General features: G+C 37.8%; 2 protein-coding genes across 3 annotated transcripts in view; one reads left to right on the plus strand and one right to left on the minus strand.

The window, feature by feature from the left end:
• Window positions 1-2,404, minus strand: part of stk39 (serine threonine kinase 39) — a 39,892-nt gene extending 37,488 nt beyond the window's left edge. For both annotated transcript variants that reach the window (XM_059343012.1, XM_059343011.1), the window contains exon 1: window positions 1,781-2,404. In XM_059343012.1, the coding sequence (XP_059198995.1) occupies window positions 1,781-1,886 (106 nt within the window). In that variant the 5' untranslated portion in view covers window positions 1,887-2,404. The remainder of the gene's footprint in view (window positions 1-1,780) is intronic.
• Window positions 2,405-3,958: 1,554 nt separating this feature from the next.
• cers6 (ceramide synthase 6) lies at window positions 3,959-23,602 on the plus strand. The gene is made up of 11 exons (XM_059343469.1): window positions 3,959-4,749; window positions 5,828-5,933; window positions 6,015-6,145; window positions 12,146-12,203; window positions 14,312-14,362; window positions 14,465-14,557; window positions 18,726-18,854; window positions 19,141-19,247; window positions 20,589-20,745; window positions 20,916-20,939; window positions 22,509-23,602. Exons 1-11 carry the CDS (start codon window positions 4,580-4,582, stop codon window positions 22,665-22,667), a joined length of 1,185 nt encoding a protein of 394 aa, XP_059199452.1. The 5' UTR covers window positions 3,959-4,579; the 3' UTR covers window positions 22,668-23,602.
• The last annotated feature ends 695 nt before the right edge of the window (window positions 23,603-24,297 follow it).

Consider the following 24,297-nt stretch of genomic DNA (forward strand, 5'->3'; position numbering starts at 1 on the left):
TAGTTTAATAGTGGTGGAATGTGAGGATATTAACTTAAGTACTGTACAATTTAGAGTTACTTACACTTTCCTTGAAATGTTTCCAATAACTGTTTCTTTATACTTTTACCCAGAGTTGTACTTTTTAACCCACTACATTTATTTGTAGTTTATTAGTTAGTTATGAGTTACTTTTTCAGATTTATAAATAAAAATACTCTTAAGTCTTAAAGTAGTTCCACTTTTACCAGCTGCAACATTAAAATATTAAACACATTAATGCATTAATAGTTATTATTATACAATATAACATAAATTATATATTTAAAATACATACATATATGTTTGTTTGATTTTGCATTTTTTTTAAATGCTAATACTTTTGTACTTTAACTGACAAATGGTTTTGAACGCAGGGCTTTTGTTTTTAGTATTGCTACTTTAACTTTTAAGTAAAAAAATATTAATGCTTCCTCGACCAAAACACTGTTGGCCCTATTATAATTCTTACATTTATTACCATGTATATTAGTAGTAGCTATTAGCTAATAATATTGGAATATTAGCTATTACTATTTAATAGCCTTCACATTACGTTTCAGACATTGTCCCCTTGAGAAGATGTGATTAGCTATTTAATTATATTCACCTGCCATTAAAGATAACACACGTGAAATAAGAGTCACCCTGTTAAAATAATCACCTAACTCATTTTTCAAGTTTTGCAGGAAACACAAAAAACTTCACCAAAAGTGTAACATATGACATTTATTGGTCATTTCACTCAAAAATGATGTAACAAAGGATGCTATTGGCATAGTAATAACACTGTGTAAATTATGTAACTTAAGAGAAATAAATGACTTTGGCAATTTTTTGAACATGCCTTTGTGACTTAAGCAAGATATGGTAACACTTTATTTTGAAGGTCAAGAGTCACACAAGCCTGTCAGAAACATGACATGACAAGTATCATGAGCATTAATGTTACTTCAAAGTGTCGTTAATGTTCATGACACATCCCATGTCATGTTTATGACACGCTCATGTCACTCTTATGTAGAAACCTTAGAGTAAAGTGCTACCAATATTAGTGTCAACAATAAACAACAATAATTATTATCTGATGCCTATGAATGTGGCAAATTCTCAAATAAGTGATGATCTTAAAGGGGTAAAATCACATGATCTGATCCACTGAGGATGTAGGTGATTTTATCATAGGTGGCCATCGTCATGAGGAGATGATTTAGGCAAAAAAACAATTTTGACAAAAAATGACTTCGGCGATGATTTTAATAGTGTGACGATATTGGAATATTACCTAAATATTAAATAGCCTTCACGTTACGTTTCAGACATTGTCCACTTGAGAAGATGTGATTAGCTATTTAATTATATTCACGTGCCATTAAAGATAACACAAGTGAAATATGAGTGTGGGTTTCACCCAGCCACAGCATCTGTGATTTTAGTAATGGCTAATAAACTGGACACGTGCCATAAAGTGGCTCCGCTGGAGTAGGTCTCTATCAGCCGAGCGACTATCATGGCACTTAAAGTGACATTTCCGACCCCGTGCAGTGAGTAACCAGTATTTGGGTTTCATCAGGGGTCACGGGCTGATGTAGACCGAAAGTATCTTAACGTGCCTGTTAACATCCGCATTGCAAAGCATTACAGGAGGCTACTGCATATAAAAAAGCCGGTAGGCCCCTCATCGTCATTCACAGCTGATAACCCGCCATGCCTTGCCATGATCATATATAGCCCAGCGGTCATCACTTCTCCGGGTACTAACCTATGACTTCCTGCAGCTCGTACGACTCCCTGGTAATGGGCCAGCTGGTTGTCAGCGCTGGTTGCGGCTGGAGGACCGGAGTCGGGGATTCGCCTTGATCCGCCATGATGATGATGATTCTGCGCTAGTTAGTAGCCTCTCTCTCAGACAGACAGACAGACAGACACGGAGAGAGGGAGAGGGAGAGAGAGAGAGACAGTCAAATTTGACCTCCCCTCCTCAGCACAAATGTCAGCTGGCGGCTGCAGCAGAGCAACTACCGCCAGCGATGAGACACAACCCGGAAAATAACGGACCGCACACGCGCACGCGCACACACACGCGCGCACACACCATACTCCACTAGTGACATGACTTCACAATGGTTCAATACACACAGGAAGCCATTGATTAAAAATAGCTATAAATCATTAAAGGACTATATCCGGCTGTAGTTTAAATATCGTCACGCTGTTATAATAATCGCCTATGTCATTTTTTGTCAAAATTGGGGTTTTTTTTGCCTAATTCATCTCCTCGTGGTAAAATCGCCTACATCCTCAGTTGATCAGATCGTGAGATCTAGATGTGATTTTAGCCCTTTAAGATAATGGCCTATGTCAGGTGCGTGACTTAAGCGGATTTATTATGCCTAAGTCAAAATAAAAATGTGACTTAGGCATTTTTTAACATGCCTTTGTGACTTTGGGCAAGATATGATAACACTTTATTTTGAAGGTGTCTACATAACAGTGGCATGAGCGTGTCATTAACATGACATGGGATGTGATTGTGTCATGAACATTAATGACACTTTGAAGTAACATTAATGCTCATGATACTTGGCATGTCATGTTTCTGACAGGCTTGTGTGACTCTTATGTAGACACCTTCAAAATAAAGTGTTACCATATCTTGCTTAAGTCACAAAGGCATGTTCAAAAAATTACCTAAGTCATTTATTTCTCTTAAGTTACATAATTTACACACAGTGTTATTACTATGCCAATAGCCATCCTTTTGTTAGATCCTTTTTGAGTGAAATGATCAATAAATGTCATATGTTACACTTTTGGTGAAGTTTTTTGTGTTTCCTGCCAAACTTGAAAAAATGAGTTAGGCGATTATTTTAACAGGGTGACGATATTTAATTGGCTTTGTTTGATTGTATTTAGTTGAGGTATAAGGCAACTATGCTGTTTTAAAAAGTGTCTGGATGTTCATTTAATATCAGGAAAAACGGATTTGGCAGCTGATTTGTGTAAGACGTATGTGTGACGATTTCATATGTCACATGTAGTCAAAAAGTGACGTTGGTAACACTGGCCAGTAGATGGCGCCCTCACATCTTTGTATTGTCTGGTACAGTCATAGAAAAAATATTAGACCCCTAGTTTTCTTCAATTTCTTGTTCAAATATAATGATAACAACAAAAATATATCATAAGAGCTTAATTTAAGAGCTGACATCTAGCCATTTCCATGGTTTTCTTTATAATGATTTAGTTTATTATCAAGAATACCATGGAAAATGAATATCAGCTCTTAAATTAAACTCTTATCAACTATTTTGGTAACACTTTATATTAGGGAACACAAATCCAACATTAATTAGTTGCTTATAAGCATGCAAATAAGTAACATATTGGCTCTTAATTATTCATTATTAGGTAGTTATTAATGCCTTATTCTGCATGGCCTTATCATACAACCAGTAAGCTATTAACTAAGAGTTTTCCCTCAGTAACCTCAGAATTATTGCTTATTAGTAGTAAGTAAGGAAGTTGTTGTATATGTGTTACGATCTAAAGTATTGAATATAAAAGCATAAAGCATGTATATAAACTGAAATATTAGCATGTATCCTTAGAGTAGGTCATATGTTTTACTGTGTTTATATGATACACTGAGCTGCTAGTTTACATCAAGATAAAAAACTAATGCAGTTAAACACAACAACCATACAACAAATATTACCTTCCATAAAGTTATGTTATTCAGGATTCTTTAGTTTGTGGTTCTGTTTTATGGCCTTATATTGATTTGTAATGATTAATTTTAAAAATGGTTGGACACAAAATTACACCTCTCAGTTCCAATGCAATACAGCTCAAGATCATCTAACTAACTACATAAATAAATTAAAAAATAATAAATAAATAAAAAATAAGAGAAAGAAAATATAATACTAATTCACATCCCTGAGGTCACCTACATCAAAACTGTCAGTAGGTGGCGATGCTCACCAACATGATGTAGTCGTGAAGCCTATTGCATTGGTGTTTCTGTATTTATTGCGCTTAAATTTGACAGTTTTACTCAAAAATGATGAAGGATCGGTTTGAGTTTGGCAATAATAACAAAACACTAAAGGTGACACCTCACGTGGTCGGCAGTTTGGGTTTCCTTTTATAATATAACAGCAATAGATGTGTGAAACTAGAGGAATAAACAAAAGAAATAAACACTCAGTCTTTTGTCATGAGTTTATATAGAAACATAGCTCCATTATGAGGTTGAGTGATGCTCCAAAGGTGCGATACAAAACGTGGTTTACCTTGATTACGCCGCTGTAAAGCCGGCACAACGTACACCGACTGTATTGCATGACATTTCAACGCACCAATCAGTCGCTGAGGAGCTGATTGAGTCTACTTCCCTACACTGGAATAGCTGAGGGGAAGCGGACGGACGGTGATCTCGCACGGATATCTCATCATCAGCCGAGTCTGCACGGTCAGATCGCCTGAGAGAGACCTCCGGGATACAGCGGGCCATCGATTTCTCTTTCCACCCGGTCACGGTGTCTGCTGCAGGGAGATGGCCGGTATTTTGGCGTGGTTTTGGAACGAGAGGTTCTGGCTCCCGCATAATGTAACCTGGGCTGACTTAAAAAACACAGATGAAGCAACGTTCCCGCAAGCCGAGGATCTCTATCTGGCGTGTCCTTTAGCATTCTGCATCTTTATGATACGGCTGGTTTTCGAAAGGTATGTCTAAGCACATGCGATTATCCAGGTGGCTGTGATAACGGTTTGTTTGTGTCGATGAAATAGCTCCGGTGAATGATGCAGCACACCCCGCTGTCCATGTTTGTCAGTCTGTTATCTAAACAATGGCATCTTATCTGGTTAGCCCACAAATCACCACGGTTGATCATCCTTCTTTCTGCAGGCCTGCAGCGTTACGCGCTGTCTGCATTTGATGCATCTGTCAGAGCACACACACACACACACGCACGCACGCACACACACAGTGCAGCCAAGTTGCCATACCTGCCCAAATCCAGTGACTGTCCTCTCAGCTCAAACCTGATTTTCAACAAAGAAGCATGCGGGAGACAGGCTCCTTTTACTAATCCATGTGGGTTGTTTTAGCTCTAATGCTCCACTTGTGACATGGTGCATGTTGCATCATCTTATCTATGACTATTATTGTACTATCACCAATATACTGTAAAACTCAGCCATGATGCTCACAGCCATGCTTGTCCTGCATTATTATGTGAGTCAGAAGTCTCTTTAGGGAGTAGTGAGTGAGGCCTTAAATTTCCCTACTAAACCCGTCACTCATGTCCCTGAAAATACAGTTAATTCATAAAATGATCATCACAAACAGAGAGGGGAAACAGGTCGGATGTATAATCAAAAAATGTATTGCTTATTCACATATTTTAACTGAGTAGTTATGAGCCTTTTTTTTAACCAGATCCATGCAGAAATTTCAAGACATGATTTGTAGAGTGTTTTGTAATGCCAAATGCTTTGCCGTGTCGTTACCCATTCATCTTTTATTCTAGGCAGAAATGTCAACCTTTCAATCAAAAATGGTCTTTCTCAAGAAGAGTGGAAGACCACTTGTGATCAAAACATTGCCATGATATTTTAGAGTAAAAGAAGAATTGGGAGCTAGCACATGCAAGTGTCCAGTTTTTAATTTATGGATATGCATGTGCTTCCTGGTGATCGCATGGCTCGTGTCCCCATCCCTGACTATAAACAGTTTTACATTTAATTTACCTCAAACATACTGTAATGTGTATGTGTGATGATCATATTTTAATTGCAGGTTTATTGCGAGACCATGTGCCATGGGCCTGAAGATCCAAGCCAACGGGCCACAAAAAGCACAACCCAACGCCATCCTGGAGAAGGTTTTCACTGCTATAACCAAGGTAATGCACATGTTCTCACATTTCATCCTATAACATTTGTGCCACAGTGAATTCATATGTAGCGTTTACTTGTTTTGCCAGCACCCGGATGAGAAGAGGCTGGAGGGCCTGTCCAAACAGCTCGACTGGGATGTGAGGACCATCCAGCGCTGGTTCAGACAACGCCGAAACCAGGAGAAGCCCAGCACTCTCGCCCGATTCTGTGAAAGCATGTAAGGCAAATAACTTTCAGCGCTACAATGTACAGTGAACTTAGCTTCAAGCCACTTTTCTCTGCAACATCCAAGTTTACTTGTCAGAGAAGATCATATCTGCTTTTATCGTTGTGTTTATTATTACTTGATGTTGGTTGGGAACACAGACTGATTTGAGTAGACTGCACTGCTTCATCACTCATCAATAACACAAAGCAGTGACAGTAGTAAAAGCAGGCACGATGTTGACTGTGGCTGATAGTTTTATCAGAGCACGCTCCTGCAAGTTCATTTTCATATTCCTGCATGTTCATTTTCATACTGTATGGAAATTAAAGGAAACTATGCATTGCTTAGAACAAGGTGAATAGAACTCATTTTCATAACTTCATTGGTCTTTGAAATGTCAAAAAAATAGTGTCAAAAGCCCATTATGATTCCTCAGATCCCAGAGTGACATCTTCATATTTATTGTTTTGTCCAAAACACAAATATATTAATTTAACATGTTATTAAAAAAAAAACGGTAAACGACTGAAGTGATCAAGGTGACTGATTAACTTTCTGTTAATTGACTCATAAATTAAACCAGGTGTCACAAGTTCAATTCTAAATAAAAAATCAACCAAATCAAACTGAAATCAGGATCTGCCATTCTCCCAGTAGTAAATAAATTATTTTAATTTTACCTTATAGACTTAGTTTGGTACATTCTACCCAAAAATCTGGGGTTATGTCACACTTGACATCACCGTATCATGGATTTGGAGAATCGTAACACCCCTATCACTTAATCTAGTTATTGTTTCAGCTATATGGATGAACAGAAGCATAAATGTTGCTATGGTCCTTCACCAGCCATCATGATGGTACGTTGAAGGACTATATCGTACGTGGCTTATGAAGATTGCAACATGAATGCTGGTGCTGCTGTTGGATTAGAGTCAAATGTGTCCCAGTGCGAACCAACAAACCCACTCGGGCTGTAACGGAGAACTGGCTAATCTGCAGTAGAGCATTTGCCATCAGGGAGATTGTAGTTACTTAGCAGTGTGATGTTAAAGGCCAACAAGCGAGTGTGGCTGTCAGAGCAGAGTCATGTCTGACACCAGTAGAGCCAATCTGGCAGTTTGAGACACAGGGAGCCTCACATCCTCAGATCCGCCTGAGGCTGCTGTTCACTCAGGAGAACACTGCTGGCTGATAAAACCACTGGACTCTTGTTACAACCTCACAGAGGAATCTGTAAAAGCAAACCCTCTTTCTTGTCCACCAAAAGTGACTGAGGTTGTAATGTGTGTGAGCTTTTTGACGATGCTAAACTGGCATTCAATCTGTACCAAAGCTGTTATCGGCATGCATGATAATTGACTGCAGACGATGTGGGGCTTTGCAATAGTTTGGCCAGGTTGTCCGTCTCAGTTGCTTACAGTGCAATTCTCCAAACGGGGGCCGGCTTTCACTCCTTCCAGCAGCGATTGTGCTCTAATTAGGCCCTCTTGCACAGCTGTTGCAGACCGATAGCATTCTTTGTCTCTCAGTCGTCGGGACGGCTGATCTGTTGTCTATTCTTTTCATTATGCAAACAGAGAGTCGGTAGCAGACACATTTGGTCTGGAAATAATGAAGACTTTGCATAGGGTTTGTTTACCACCTATTGTTACTGCCACTCTTTCCCAAGATATACAGCAGGAAAAGAAAAAAAACAAGTTCAAGTATTGATTTTTTGTTGTTGCAAGAAACCAAAAGTAACCTCTTTCTTTGCAAGTGAAGTCTTTCCAAAAAATGTCTTAAAACTGGGGCTTTGCACTTAAAGAAGCAATTCTAGAAACAAATGAAAAATCACTGAATACGAGAAGTAAAAAATAGATTTAAAGTGTCAATATGAGGCTAAATGACAAATTGAAATGTGTATAATTTTTTTTCAGTGTACCTTTAGCAGTCCATCCTCTCAACAGTTCTTCTTGGTCAGGGCCGGCTGCGGAAGAAGCATGCTTTGATGTCCTCAATAGCCCCTCTTGTCTGATCTCATCTTCATCCTTCCTCTGCTCTGCTTTCACTGACATCAAAGAAATTATTATGAGCAAAATAATGCCACTCCTTTAACTTTTGAGAAAAGTGAGAAAAAATTGAGATATAGAGACAGGGTATTTCTGTGACAAGATTTAAAATGACTAAATATAGCTACTATTTTTACCTTGTAATATCTATCTTAGGCAGCAGCTAATGTTTGATGTATGAGGAAATTGAATGTGTTTTGACTGAAGTTTTTTAGAGGTTAGAAATCATAGTTTCCTTTGAAGTTTTTATTGCAAGCTTCCAAGGGAAAGCTTTACTTTATACCATTTCCTGCCAAGAGTTAGATGATAAGATTGATACGCTAAATACAAATGTACAATATAATACAAATGTTAGCCGGTTAGCTTAGACTGGTTATGATGGGAGGGAGTAATTGCATCGCTCAGCCATTCTTTTGCTGATGGGATGTCTGGGGAAAAGCATGAGTATATTATGGTTTTCTTAGCAGCAGTCAATCCTGCAAATATGAAAATAAGAATGGAGTCATCATTGAATAGAAGTAGAGGGGGATGCATCGGGATGGGAACCCCTAAAATATTTTCAAGGCACCTATGCACTTTGGACCAAAGGCCAGACACAGAGGGTCATTCACAAAAAACATGAAGATATGTGCCAACATTGTTCTGATCACATTTTGTACAGTTGGGATTATCTGTCAGTTTCATTGTAAAGCACCTGTATGGTGTGGCATAAAATGTATGCACAAACTTATAATGAGTAAGTTGATGTGCTGGATTCTTTGATGAGATGTGTATGTTGGTCCAAATATTGTCCCAGTAATAAAATATATAGAAATTAGCTTCTGAAGCTATTTAATTAGCTTCAGAAGCTAATCATAGGAAAAATTGCCACCCTTTTTTGTCAAACAAAAACATTTCTCACTGCATGGAGCACTGAGTTTTCTGTCTCATTGTACCGTGTGGTATGGTGGTGTGCTGAGCCAGTCTTTCCAGTTTTACAGTGTTTGTACTGAGATCCACTAACTGCTGCTGGTTGTAGCTTCATATTGATCATAAAGACACAAAAGTGAACAATGTTCTCATCTAACTCTCAGCTAGGAAGCAAATAAGCATATTTCTCAAAATGTTAAACTATTTTTTTTCCCTGTTCCGTGGTGGGCGGACGCTGCAATTACACCTTATCTCATAGTTATACCCAGTTTATAACTAAGAATTAACTTTATGTTGACAATGAATGCCTATTACTCACTTATCTTTACTTTCATCAGATTGCTTTCATGCAGATTGCTGCTCTTCCTGTGATCGATACGTTGGTGTATGATTTTCATATCTTTCAACTGACACACGGAAGCAGCTCACCAAACACAAAGCCAGCTACTAATAGGCATGTTTGTGGTCAGTGTATGCTAAGAGGGGAGCTGAGAGACGAGCCATTCACATGCTTTCATGAGAGAGGACAGACACACCCGTGTTTTTTTTAACTTAGTTGCAGTCTTCAAGCGCCACATTAAAATAACTGGCCATTACCAAGCTTTTTCATTCGGCCAGTTTGAAATTAAGCCTAGTAATCAACACAAATTACACAAATACACAAAGGTGGAAGGGACATCTATTGCCTCCTGACGAGTAAAAGAGGTGTGCTGCTGATTTAACAGCATAGAGGGAATATATCAAGGCTCTCGCACAACTGAATTTTGATCAAAGCTTGAGCTTCATGACTAATTGTTATGTTGAGCTATCCGAACGCAAACAGTTGCAGCCAGCTGGTATGGAGACTACCCACCTGGAGAAGTGACAACATTGAATTAAATGAGCCAGCATGGCCTGCTTTTTATTATTTTATTACACTGAGAATAAAGACAGCCTCATTACTGAGTTTTTGATCAAATCAAAGTTGCCCCCCCCCCTACTGTTTTCCCTTTCAGAGGATGCTTTGGCCAAAAAAGTTTATGTGATCTCATAGTGATCCACAGAACTGTTTCAATTAAAAAGTCTCTTCAGATATTGTGAACGATTCATTAATTTAGAACCATAAACTCCAGTTTGTAAGTGCTTGATGGGACAAATCGTTCATGCACATAAATTAATTCTGTTAACCACAGTTACTACCCACCCAGCACTAATGAATTTAAAAGTCTAATCAGCTAGTTTCTGCTTCATCATGTGCAGAAAATAAACAGCAGCTTTAGGATAACTGAATGTATAACATATTTGTTTTCCAACAGCCAGCCTCCACCAACACTGTATCGGACTGTGCACTATAACTCACAATGACAAAAGAAATTAACGGGCCTGACTTCATATAAAAAACTATTCACAGGGATCAGTTGTGAGTCATTGTGATTGTACATATATAACAGTGATTCAACAGCACTTGAAAAAGACTCTTGCAGGCTTGATGAACCAGTTGCCATGCAACAGTCTTTACTGTGTGCCAGGTAGACTTGTCCAGTTAATTTGGTTTTACAACACTGTTGATCAAGCACAAAAGCAGTTAATGATGGCTTCCACGGACCTTGTGTTAACATGCTTAGCATCCATTAAAGAGAAATTTCTTGAACAAACGTCCACATAAATAGATTCTCTGTTGTATGTGCCTGCACTGGGAAGCTGATTTACCCTGTTCTGTGTTTGAGTGTTCATGTCATGTTGTGTTTGGAGGCTGGGGATGTCAAAATGTGTTTGATTTGAGGAGGTCAGCTGGAACAACCACACGGCACAACCTTAACAGTATGCAAAACCTCGTCTTACATGACTAACTGGTTATACAGCTTCTGTCACAGCCATGGCGGTTATCAATCGATCTTTTCTTTCATGTCACAGAAATCAAGCTTTGTTTCGTGCCTCTTCTGTATGTTTTACTTCAGAAAGTGGCTGCATTGTATTCAGAAGTGTATGCTATGTATCCTAGAATATAGGATCCACTGGGGAAAACCATTTACTCTAATTGGTTGCAAATTTGTGAATTGCTTTGACAACTCAATAATACACAACAGGGTCTCTCATTAGAGCCCTACAGACAAATTAGCTTTTGTTCCCTGTAGAAACACATATGGTTTCTTCTGATGCAACTTCCAGAGCTGTGCAGAAAGAGGACTTGCTAGCTGGCCAGTGTTAAATCCTTCCTCCCAGTTGCTGACTGCTATAGGTTGAGCATATATTTGCACATCTCCCTGCTCAGCACGGCTTTGATCACTCAAGTGTCCGCTGGAGCAGTTTATCTGCCTGTAAGCCATTATCACTTTCCCTATCATTGTGTTGTTGTACTTAGTGTATATTATCTGTAGGCTTATATAAATGACGGAGCGAGAAGAGCTGCGACAGTGTCTGGTCTTTGCCCCCGGCTGGACCTCGCCAAAGTGAAGTCAGTGATGTCCCATTTTCAGTGACTCACCCAAAAACTGTAGATGTGGGGATGTAAGAGAGCCTCAAACCACTTCAGATTTCTGATTACGGGCATGACAGCCACATAGCGTGCTGCACTTAGGAACAGAACTATTAGTAGCATACAGAACAAGTTGTGTTCGTGTACACGTCCCGTGGTCGTGCTTATGTTTTGGGATGTGATTAAATTCTTTGACTTCAGGATGTGATGCAGCTGCATTATTCTGTACAAATTGGTTTTAGTGGATTAAAACACTTTGCTTTTCTCTCTAATTCACTCATCCTTATCCGCAGTCCAAAATTATAGTACAGACTAGACTTGAAATCAAAGCGGAAAAGAGAAAGGGGGGAAAAAAAGGCTTAATGAAAAGAACTGCAAACACAGCTGAGAGCTACTGTCGCCCACAGTTGCAATTTCGAGGTAGGGGGTCCTACACATGCAGCCCATGGCCATCTGAAAACACTACTGTCATGCCCAAAAACAAAAAGTTAAAATTGCAAATGCAATAAAGGGTTGTTGCCTAAACAAATATAAATGTGAATGTTGAGTATTTTTAACTTTATGTTAATTAATTTCTTCAATTCTGTCTTTCAGGTGGAGATTCACATTCTATCTATACATATTTACCTACGGAGTGCGTTTTCTTAAAAAGGTAAGCTTTCCTTACAGACAAATTGGCACCAGCTTGCTGTTGTGAATGTTAAAGTTCGTATGAGTCACTGAGGTTTGAATGCATTTGCTACAGCACATTTGGAGATAAAGTACATGGCTAGCATAAAAATCTTGTGGTTCCCAGCGTGCTTAGTGCCGAGTCATGAGACTGCCAAATAAAACTGATTTTCTGGTGTAAGGGACTCATTTTAGAAGGGCAATTTGTAATAAGAGCGAGTGCAAAAAGTGTTCATTAATAATGGATCTTACAAGGAAAGGGGGAACAGCCGACAAATAAAAACATTCCTAATGCAAATGAAATAGCATGCATTAAATATGCAATCTATTGTTGACAAAATATGTAGGGCTCAGTGATGATTTGATTTTGATTGTGAATGTCTGCAGTCAGCTTTCATAATGTGGTATTGCTTGATGTTCAAATCAGCAGTTTTAGTAAATTTTACATACATTAAAAATATAGTTTTAGAGTGGAAGGGTCAGGATCAGTAGGTAATCTTTTAACTAACCAGCCATCTGGCGCGGTGGGTTCTTGCAAATTCCATTATGCACACTGGAGTGAGCCAGAGAAACCAGAATTTTTCTTCTTTTTTTTTTTTTAAGATTTTCTGTCTCATGTCCCATTACTACTGTAAGGATATGATGTCAATTACAGTGTGGGAGAAATGTATTTTAGAAACGTTACCTACTTTTCCTCTAACAGTAAAATCTGGTTGAACTATTGGTGTCAATGACAGTGAAATCTGGCAGCAGAGCATGCTGCTTTAATTAGCATCTCAAGATAAAGTTAGCATGCTTTATATTTAACATTATTACAATGGGCTTCATATCTAGTGTTATATAAATGCACAGCTATCAAGAGGAAGCACAATGATAAACACTGTATGTTAGTAACATTCACAATTTTTGTGTTTCAAAGACCAACAACCAACCACTCAACTGCAATGCTGGCAAAATGTTAGCTTAAGCGGCTAACTTTAGCTACACTCATGCTAACTTTTCTTTTAAAAAATGTTATGTTGTACTTTTTTCTTTCCGAAACATGTATTAACTTTTAAATGCTGCGCCACAAAAATATTATATAGCATATGTCACCAACACCATAAGTCCGTGCATAGTTCAGGGGATATAGGAAATTAGAGCGTTCAAGTACTGCCAGTAAAAAACAGTCTTCCTTGTTTAGAAAGTTTGAGCCACATTGTGAAAGTTTAGAGATTGTGGTCATTTTGTCCGATGTGCCAGTTAAATATTAGTGAAATGTGCGGCTGAGATAAATTCATGCATTTCATTCATATATTCATGAAAATGCATAAATAATATTTTGTCTTATATAATCAACAGAGCAATAGTTGAGATAGCAGAGTAGGAAAAATCGCTGAAAGACACAAGTTGCATGACGAAGCACTTTATGAAAATAGTTCATTCCCTGGCAATCCCTGCTGCAGGCTCCAGTCTCTGTGGGATTTATTAATAGAGCAGGTCTGGAGAGGAGTGCAGGAGACGCAAACTCAGTCACAGTGATGGGTCACTGTTTGCTTATTACACATTATGCATCGCAGTTACCATTTCTTTAGTCCTCCCATTGCCATTATATCATTACTCAGGACTTCATTTTAGGATGAACCCCCTTTTTTCTTTTGTATTCCAGCTTCCTTTAATGTCGGTGTATACGCTGTAGCAAATATCTTGTAACAGTTGTTCAGTCTTTTAGGAACCACTTTGATTTCATTCAGAATCCATCAAGGGAATTATTCATTATTCAGTGTTCGCATTGATATTCATATGTTAGATCTAAAATGACATATTGAATTGAACTGTGTGGGAACAGCATAACGCTGCATTTATATTGTAGTTAATGGGGTCTGATCTTTCTGGGTGTTATTAAGATACGACATGATCACATCAGGATTCAAACAACACAGTCTTTCCAGCATTATCCCTGGATTTTAAAAAAGAAAGTAAATTTTACTATAACGCTATAAGTCATTCACCCACAGTTTTATAAAATGTTTTTCTGATAAAATGTAATTATATTTGTGTCATAAAGTATCAAAAGTATTGATTTTTTGTTGTTTTTTTTATTTTCTGCAGACTACCTGGCTTTGGAACACTAAAGAGTGCTGGTACAACTATCCTTACCAGGTAAAAGTATTTTAATACAACAATTCATTCAACAATGCATTATTGAAACTACCCACTTCTCAAATATTCATTTTAACATTGTTGCTTTTTGTGTTTATGCAGCCCCTCACTGTGGACATCCATTATTACTATATACTGGAGCTGTCTTTCTACTTGTCCTTACTCTTTTCCCAATTCACAGACATCAGGAGGAAGGTAAGAATGAGTGCAAGTCACACCGAGACATACATCACATGTATCTCCAAAAACATGGATCATTGGATGTTCATTTAAAGATCTACTGTAAGGCAAAAAGTGACACTATAAGTCACTTTTTTGTGTTGAAAACAGACATTTCTGCTTTGTTTCTGTCATTGTAAGTAGTTCAGTCACAGATAAGACATCATTATCTTTACTGTCCACCTCTTTTCTTACTGCCATGACTCTGTAATCTTCAGTCTATCTGCTTGGGACCATTTGCTTTCTGCTCAGTGTACTCTCACCGATGTGTGGTATAACAAAATTATTGCAAGGGCACAAAGGATTTTTCAAACATCCAGAAATTGGATTCACTGTCAAACTTCTTAAAAACTTTCTCAAGCTCCTCCCCAACTATTGGTGTCAAGTTGTTTGTGTACGCTCAGATATCGGACAAAAGTTTGAAGATTAACTCAGCTGGAATGACTCCATTCATGTAATGGTTTAGTTTAGTTTGTTATTTATATAAATAATTATATCAGACAAGAATTCATCCTGACAGGAATAGCAAAATTTAAAAAAAATGACTTAATCCTGGGAAATAATTAATATCAACTCACTAGAACTGCACTATATGAGGAAAATGTGTCAAATGCATTAAAGTTGAATATTGCAATAATAAATACTTGCAATAAATGAATGTACACAATTAGTGTACTCAGTTTGTGATTCCTAATTCTAAATATGTATCTGCACTCATCTAGCCCCGCTTTTAACAGCATGGTGCATATCAGCCATATATAATTTAAAAAATGAATAGATAATAGATTAAAATTAGACAGAATTTAATATAATGTTTTTACTATATCCAAGGTGTAATATCACATTCTTTCATGTTGTGTTTATTACAAAAGTTGCCGTCACAACGATTATTAAAAAACATAATATATAATGACAACACGTACCATATCACAAGTATTTACTGGTAACGCGGCTTTCTATCATTTATAAACCATTTGAATGGACTTAAATCAAGCTGCTGCAGGTGAACTTTACATTCATATTGCTTGTAATTACACACCAGAATATAAGTTTCCTGTATACTCTTTTTGAACATTGTGCTCTAAATTAAGGTCCAACTTGGTCAGCGTTTGTAAAAACTGAGATCAGCTTGTACAAACATTCTTCAACCCACTCTCATTCTCCTTTTTTGTTCTAAGAATGGCTACTCTTTTGGTTCATTACGTATCAATTTGCATGCCTTCCAGCCATGGTCTTACTTCTGCCTCCAGTCCATCCCCAGCTCCGCCCTCTCCACAAAAACACTTCACTCAGCGCACTCACAGCAGCCCCCATGATGCCATGCTGTGTATGCCTTCACTCTGTCATCTCTTTGTTGACTGTTGGCATGTTGTCTGTTTTTGTTTCTCCTTTCAGTTTTTTCATGCACAGTACTACACTGAGGAGGTCCTCTGCATCCCCTGCCAGTTCCAGTATGTTCTCCCTGCACACTCTTGCCTTGCTTTCATTCTGTATCTTGCATCATTACTCTTCTTTCTCACCCTCCTCCTCATGCTGTCTCCATCTTGGACTGGTTCTGGTTGCTTTGTGCTGAGATATTTCTTAAGATTTGCTAGAGGAATGTTTCCCCAAACCACCCGTCTGTATCCTTAGTCACACAGAGCTTTATACAAGGCTATCCCAAACCTAGTGGCTCATACCAACACAGGACCAAAGCTAAACAGTTATATATTTTCACTTTAAAACAGTAGTGGAATATTACTGAGTATGTTTGCTGCAAGTACTGTCCTTTACTTAAGTGTTTCAATTTCATGCGTTACTTTGTAAACGTATATTCTACTACAGTTCAAAGGGAAATATTGTACTTTTTACTCCACTTTTCTTTGACATCCATACTCACTAGTCACTTAAGATTTTATGCAAAACATATGGTGAGCTTATAAAACACAATGCATGTTATAAAGTGTAACATTATCAAGAATCACTCAAAAGTAGCTCCACCGTGACTAACTACAACAGAAAAATACTGCTTTATAATTTTTGCATTGCTGACGATCTTAAGATATGATATATACAGGGTTGCTGCATACTTTTTATGAATCAAATATAATGCCTTTAAAGATTGCTGTAAAGAAGGCTGTCCTGTTGGTTCTTGCATGACAAGTTGAGGTTAAAATACATCTACTTTCATTTCTACCCAATAGTCCATTAAATGTGTAAACTCCAGCCCAAAAGTCACTAAATTAAAAGACAAAACATTATTATCCAAATTCTAGCAACTATGAGAATCACAGAGGGCTTTGTGTCTTCTCTAAACCCTCTGACCAACTGTCTGAGAATCTTCTGTGCAGTTTTGCTAACTTCTTTTATCCTGTTAACTTTGTGAGAGCAGGCAGCCTGTGGAGAATCAATCAAAACATTACAAAGGAAAGAAATTGCTGGTATGAGTGGCGACCGAAGACTAAAGCATATTTAAATAAGTGAATTCTGCAGGGAGATTTTTCTCATTAACAAGGCATCGCCTCAAAAATTTAAGACCCTAAATAAAAAAAAAATAATATTATAAAGACATCTTATTTTACTTTAAATTCTGAAAATCTAGTTGAAGACTTGAAGGAATCGTGGGGACCTGGATATATTCGAGTAATAGTCACAGGGGCAATTTCTCTGCACTGAGTACTTTTGGTACTTAAACTAGTTTTGGGGAGACTAAGACTAAAGCATATTTAAATAAGTGAATTCTGCAGGGAGATTTTTCTCATTAACAAGGCATCGCCTCAAAAATTTAACACCCTAAATAAAAAAAAGTATTATATTATAAAGACATTTTATTTTACTTTAAATTTTGAAAATCTAGTTTAAGACTTGAAGGAATCGTGGGGACTTGGATATATTCGAGTAATAGTCACAGGGGCAATTTGTCTGCACTGAGCACTTTTGGTACTTAAACTAGTTTTGGGGAGAAGGTGGTTCAGTCCGTGGGGACTTGAACTGGAAACCAAAGGTTGGCCCATTTAAGTCCCACACAGACCAAGTATAGAGTCTGGACAGGTGCCAGTTCACCTGCTGCTTCTTCACTATAACATCTCTCCAACTGCATGTCTGTGTAAAAAAAAATTACATGGTGTGGAAAAAAAAAAGTTCCTCCTTTATGAAATAATTCCTCCGTTAATTTAAGTATATTTTCAGTGCAGTATGATCTGAATTTGTCCCTCACTACTGCTTTGAAACATAGTTTGAAATAGCTATTATGTAGTTTGACACAATATATACAGTCATTGGAAAAAATATTAGACAACCCTTGTTTCCTCCTTTCTTGTTCATTTAATGTCTGGTACATTTGTTTGGACAAATATAATGATAACAACAAAAATAGCTCATAAGAGTTTAATTAAAGAGCTGACATCTGGCCATTTCCCATGGTTTTCTTGAGAATGATTTTGGTTATTATCCAGAAAACCATGGAAAATGTCTAGATATCAGCTCTTAAATTAAACTCTTATGATCTATTTTTGTTGTTATCATTAAATCTCTCCAAACAAATGTACCTTTAGTTGTACCAGGCATTAAATAAACAAGAAATTTAAGAAAAAGGGAGGTCTAATAATTTTTTCCATGACTGTACACCATAACAAACATTCAGTACATGAACACGCTTTTCAACCTCACACTTGCACTAATAAAGTGTTCACGAATGCTCGGACCCTGAGGGCGTGCTTGCTTTGTTTGTTTCTGTTAGTGATGATTAATCATTGTCTTGTCATAACTTTTAAAATAATTTTTCAATAGCTGTGCCAATCACAGTAAAACATGACAACCAAAAACATCCACACAACAATCACATGTGCAGCTCCTAACTTGGAAAAGCAAACTTCAGTTCATGAACACGTGGCAACATTGTGTTGCACAATAGTTCCACGTATTAAGTCTTCAGTAGGGGCTTTGTCATTTAAAATACAGAGTTATTATAAAATGTTATGCATTTCTGCAAGCACACAAAGCTACCATGTGTGCACACAGCAGTCACGTCTCTTTGACTCTATCACATGTCTGTGCTGCATTAGATGCTCTGAGTTTGAACCGCATGCAGTGACGCAAACAGCTGTGAGGCAGTCAGTCATTTCTCTAGTTGTGTGACGTTTCCTCTTGCAACTGTGTTCCCCAGGACTTCCTGATCATGTTCCTGCACCATGTGGCAACAATCTCCCTCATCACCTTTTCCTACGTGAACAACATGGCACGGGTGGGAACTCTAGTCATGTGTCTCCACGATGCAGCCGACGTGCTGATAGAGGTGAGGATGGGTGACATAATTAAAGACTGCCAATGGACAGATTGTCAAATGGAGGAAAAGATGGTTTGGTGCGTGGGTGGAGTGTTTGGAGTTTACACGCTCAGCTAACCATCTTAATCTAAATTTAACTACAGGCTTTATGTTATAAACATTAAGTCAGGCACAGTGCATGCTGAACATCATCTTTGTTGGAAACTAGAGCTTTTTTATTTCTCTTGTATTGTCAGAGATATTTCAAGCAGTTGTTTACAGATTAATGATGAGCTCTTGTTTTTTTCCTACCAAGGCTGCCAAGATGGCCAACTATGCCAAATGTCAGATACTGTGCAACCTCCTGTTTGCAATGTTTGCAATTCTCTTCATAAGTTCCAGGCTGGGAGTTTACCCTGTCTGGTAAGTGTTATTCTCTTTCTTGTGTACCATTCGTAGCATCCTTCTAAAGTCTGGCTCCACTGAAGTCGTGCTGGCCTGTTATTTTAATACAGTACACTTCACACAGGCAGCCAGACACTTAAAAACCTGTGCAGCAGATGCCTGTGATGCTCTGCATATTTTGGCTGACCATCCCTGAAAATCCATGTCAGTGCCACAAAGATCTCAGTGCTTTTTTACTTCTTTCTGCACACAACGGTTTGCAGTTCAGACACATCTCTGTGAATTTTGTTGCTTAGTAATAGTTACTATGGATACAGCAGCTTTAACCTCTCAAAAGAAAGCCAAACAAAACAACAAATGAAAAGCAGCACGTTATAGTCACTGCTTCTGTCACTGAAAGCAGTGTCTTGAGTTCCATCTAATTGTTAAAACATCAAAGGGTTTCGTCACTCATAATGATCTTTTATCAGTTTGTTGCTTTTCGTTGCATTTATTTAGCATTTCAAGCTGCAGCCAGTTATAACGAGCCTTTCTGATTATATTAGTCCAAGTTATCACAAATCAGTTTTAGTCCTTAAACGTGTGTAACAGCAGTCCTCCTGCAGTCTTCAGCAGCGGTGTTATCACACCTCAACAGCGAAGGGAGCCTAATTTAGTTTCTGCTTTTTTCTGTTTTTCTTTGAGATACCATCGATTCGTGATGAGCACAAAAATTACATTTCAGGCATTTTGATTCAAGCTTGTTGTCCTTAATAATTAGTGCTGTTGTGAAGAAAGCTTTTGTGTATTACACAGGCTTTTCAATTCATCTGTGCAGCTTTTTAAATATTCAGCCAATACCCAGCAGCTTTCTGCCTTTGTTTCCACGCTGTAATATGATGAACCTACACTACACTTTAGTCAGCCCCCACCACACCAGTAGTAAAGTTGTCATTACTGTAAAGCTGTTGCCATGGCTTCAGTATCTAGAGGATGATTCACACACATTTGCAGGAATTGTCTCAGGGATATAATTGCACAAATCCTTGAAGTTTTGATCGCATGTCATGTGAAGACAGACCACTGCTTTCTCTCCTCTATTAGCTATATTATTGCATTTCGATTTCTTGTGCATAAATGAGACTATAAAGAAAATGTTTTTTCAAAGACACACACCTGCTTATGTTACAAACACCCCATTAAAGGGCAGGGGTTCCATGAAAGACAAAGAGCTGGAGCAGAGCCCGCCTCCTCTTTTCTCTGGCTTCTGTTTGGTTTTGCTCCTCAGGATAGTTCCCCATTCAGAGAGTGCTTGTGTCGTTCTAATGAAACACGCCAAGTTAATTATCTCCCCCCCTCCTCCCTCTGTTGCTATGGAAGGATTTTAAATACTACCTTGTTCGAGAGTTGGGAGATTGTAGGGCCCTACCCGTCCTGGTGGGTCTTCAACCTGCTTCTGATCCTGCTGCAGCTTCTTCACTCCTTCTGGTCCTACCTCATAGTGAAGACAGCATGCCGAGCCATCTCCAAAGGAAAAGTGAGTCACTAAGCTCGGCTTCTCTTTCAAGCCTGTCTGCATAATCCTTCCATTTATACCTGTTCTTGCATAAAAGGGTGTTTTGCTGCTAGTACATATATAAATACTGTTTTGTGTTGTCAATAGCTACTTTTGACTTTCCCTTTCTATTCTCTTTTCTATTCTTCAAGGTGGGGAAATGGAATCCGTTGCATGTAAGTAGCCTCAAAGGGAACATTTTAATTGAAATTCTGGACTGTGGTTTTAGTTTGACTTCATGTAATCATTTGCATTCATCAAGATCCTGATTGTCGATCAGCCTGAAGCTAGTCAATAGATGTTTAGCTATGCTTGTGGCGTGGCTTCAGGCAGTGTCAGTCTGTCAGTGGGTCCATCACTTTGGTCCCAATGATTCTACATATTGTCCTTAAATTTTGTAAAGACATTCATGGTTCCCAGAGGATTCATTCTACAGATCTTTGGTGTTTGATAGCTTTCATCTTATCCCATTAGCAGGTCAACATTTTCACTTATTGTTGGACAAATTACTTTGGATCCCTCAGTGTTTCTCTCTGGTGACACCATTAGATTTCCATTTTTCGCTTTGAGTGAAATGTCTCAGCAGTCACTGGATTGTTTTCTGTGAAATGTTGCACAAACCTCCCTGCCTCCCTTAGGATGAATTATAATAACTTTGGTGATGCTCAGATTTTCATTTAGCGCCATCACTTGGTCAAAATTTCTATTTGCCCAACACTTTGGTTTATGACCAAATACTATCAGAATTGTTATCATTCCCATCAGCCTCAGCTGTTTTTGCGTTTAGTACTAAATGTCAGCATGCTAACATGCTAAATTAAGATGGTGAACATGGTAAACCTGCTAAGCATGTCAACTGTCATTGTGAGCATATTGCATTGCATATTTCATATTTCATATTGCGTTGGCATTGGGCTCAAGCCTTACAGAGCTGTTAGTAGCCACTGTAGACCACACATACCCAACTTGGGTATCTAATGTAATACAAAGGGCTGCAAAAGTAGGTATACACTAGATAATTTCAGTATTACCAGTATTATTATAGTGGTGCTAGGTTGTGTGAATGCCGGGGACAAAAAGTTTGAACATTTGAGGGATTAATATGTTAATTTTGATATGTTTGTATTACCGATAAAATAAGTTTTGTGCATACGTTTTGTTTTTCATTAGTGTATACTTAATTTTGCAGCCCCCAGTATAATGTCACTGCTAATAACTTAATTAGCTGAGCCACAAAAATGAATTGCTAAGTATTTTGGAAAATGAAAAGTTATTTATCAGGCAAAAATCCCAAACATTCACCGCTCCCAGCTTGTCATTTGGGAGGTTTTGATGCCGTTCTCTGATTTCTATCAATGCAAATGTAATATTTATGGGTTTTTGGACCGTTAGGGCAAAACAAGATCGGGCCTTGGGAAATTGGGATGTGCCTTTTCCATTACTTTCTGACATTTTACAGACTTAATAATGAAGCAATCAATGGGAAAAACAATCATGAGATTATTCAATAATGGAAATAATCATTAGCTCCAGCTTAAAGAATGCCACATTCGGAGGTCTCGTTGCAAACAGATTGTACGGCTCTTACAGCCCGTTGGCTGATACTGATTGGCAGATCACCTCACGCTTTGACACACAAAGGCCCATTTGTATCGCCGCTACGCATGGCTGCTACAGATAATGACACGGATAAGGAGTCTAATGAGAAAAATGTAATCTCCAACCATCCCTCTGATTTTCTGCAGGTGTCTAAAGACGACCGCAGCGACATAGAGTCCAGCTCTGATGAGGATGACAGCCCCCCACCCAATCACAAGCACCACAGCAACAGCACCAACGGGACCAACAAAAATCACGGGACCAACGGCTACCTGACAGGAGCCCCCTATCCCGACGAACACTGACTAAGCTGATATCACAACACTGGAGCCATGCTACAGACACCATCCATCAATCTGTGTGTGTGTGTGTGTGTGTGCGTGTGTGTGAGCGTATGTGGTGGAGACATGAACAACACCGCCTGTCTGGTACTGGAAGTTCTTGATAGATTTATGTGAATGCAGTTTTGTTATCAGTTTCATTCTTTACTAATTTCCTTGCGCAATTTATTCTCTTCATCTATATATTTGCATCAAACTGCACTCAGTGAATATCAAAGCACTCCTATCGGTACAACCCACTCTCTGTTTAGCCAATGAATGAAAGCATTTCACTTAATGGTGTAAGCATGCTACTTTAACATACCGTAGTTTGGCATACTGGGGGGGTGATTTTTCTTGTTTGTGTCTTTCTATGTTATTTATTTTTTATAAATATGTTTGCAGATGGTGGGACATCTATTTTATTTTGATGACAGTGTTAAAGATGAAATAATCTTGAACAACAACACAGCTGTTTTTCACACCAACACATCATGACATCGAGTATTCGCAAAATGCTGAAGACCTGGTTTTACTTTTAATGCTACACCCCCAAAGACATGCCAAAATGTGTGAAGTTTACTCACATTTTAAAACACATCCTCCACTCAAACTGTATATGAGATGTCAATAACAGTATTATGTGTGTGCATCAGATATGGCTAGATGCTGTATTCCCTATTAAAGCATTTTGTTAAGTATTCTGGTACATTTCTGGTAAGCATTTCATTAAAGACCATTTGTCCTCTTTGGAGGCAGACATGAGTTGTTTGAGTTATTCAATAAAAAAACATCAAGATTGAAAAATGTGTGTGGGTTTGTTCAATAAACATAATCAGCAAATTATTGCCATCATTTATCGAACCATGGTGGTGAATTCTAATTTTATAAATAAGTAAAATTTGACATTAATAATGACTTGCGATTAAATTATATTTTTAGATTACATATTAGAATCAGAGTTTTTATTCGCAAAGCAGATTCACACATACAAGGAATTATCTTTGTTATTTGGTGAATAAAATAAACAAAGGAACAGTCAAGAACATAATATAGAATATAACAATTACAATAAAGGTATAAAAAGATACTTTGGTATTAAATTACTATAATTTCATATCACATGTACATTGTCAGTTTGATCATTTTTTACAGATAAAACAAAAATACTAAATTACTTTTTTTAAGTAGCTTTAGATAAAATAGATTTAATTACACGGTCGCCAAAAAAAATGGAATAATTTTGTTTTCAGACACAATTGTCTGTTAATTGTGGTTTCTTTTTCATTGTGATATGTTTGGAAGAGATATATTAATAAGGTTTTGAGAAGATATGCATTTTATCTGTCAATAATAAATATAGGTCATAAAGTCTAAGTATATTGGTATTGTTAAGAAAGTATTATAACTGTCCATAACCAGACTCTTTGCTCACCTTATGGTGACCAAAACCACCATAATGTTATTATGTGTTTATAGCCTGGTGTGCAAAAAAGGTAAATAGATTATGAGTGACTGTCATATTTGAATTTATGAAGTATTATAAAACAAAGAAACCTTTGGCTGTTGCTACAAAACATCATATATCATATGATTTATAGCAACATTTACAAAA

The sequence above is a fragment of the Centropristis striata genome, chromosome 10, assembly GCF_030273125.1.
Source record: "Centropristis striata isolate RG_2023a ecotype Rhode Island chromosome 10, C.striata_1.0, whole genome shotgun sequence".
Classification (NCBI taxonomy): Eukaryota; Metazoa; Chordata; class Actinopteri; order Perciformes; family Serranidae; genus Centropristis; species Centropristis striata.

Bases quoted from the DNA above. Each gene is read 5' to 3' on its own strand.
- cers6 (XM_059343469.1), top strand. From the start codon at position 4,580: ATGGCCGGTATTTTGGCGTGGTTTTGGAACGAGAGGTTCTGGCTCCCG. The intron at 4,750-5,827 runs GTATGTCTAAGC...TTTTAATTGCAG, and splicing joins ATACGGCTGGTTTTCGAAAG to GTTTATTGCGAGACCATGTG. The intron at 6,146-12,145 runs GTAAGGCAAATA...TCTGTCTTTCAG, and splicing joins GCCCGATTCTGTGAAAGCAT to GTGGAGATTCACATTCTATC.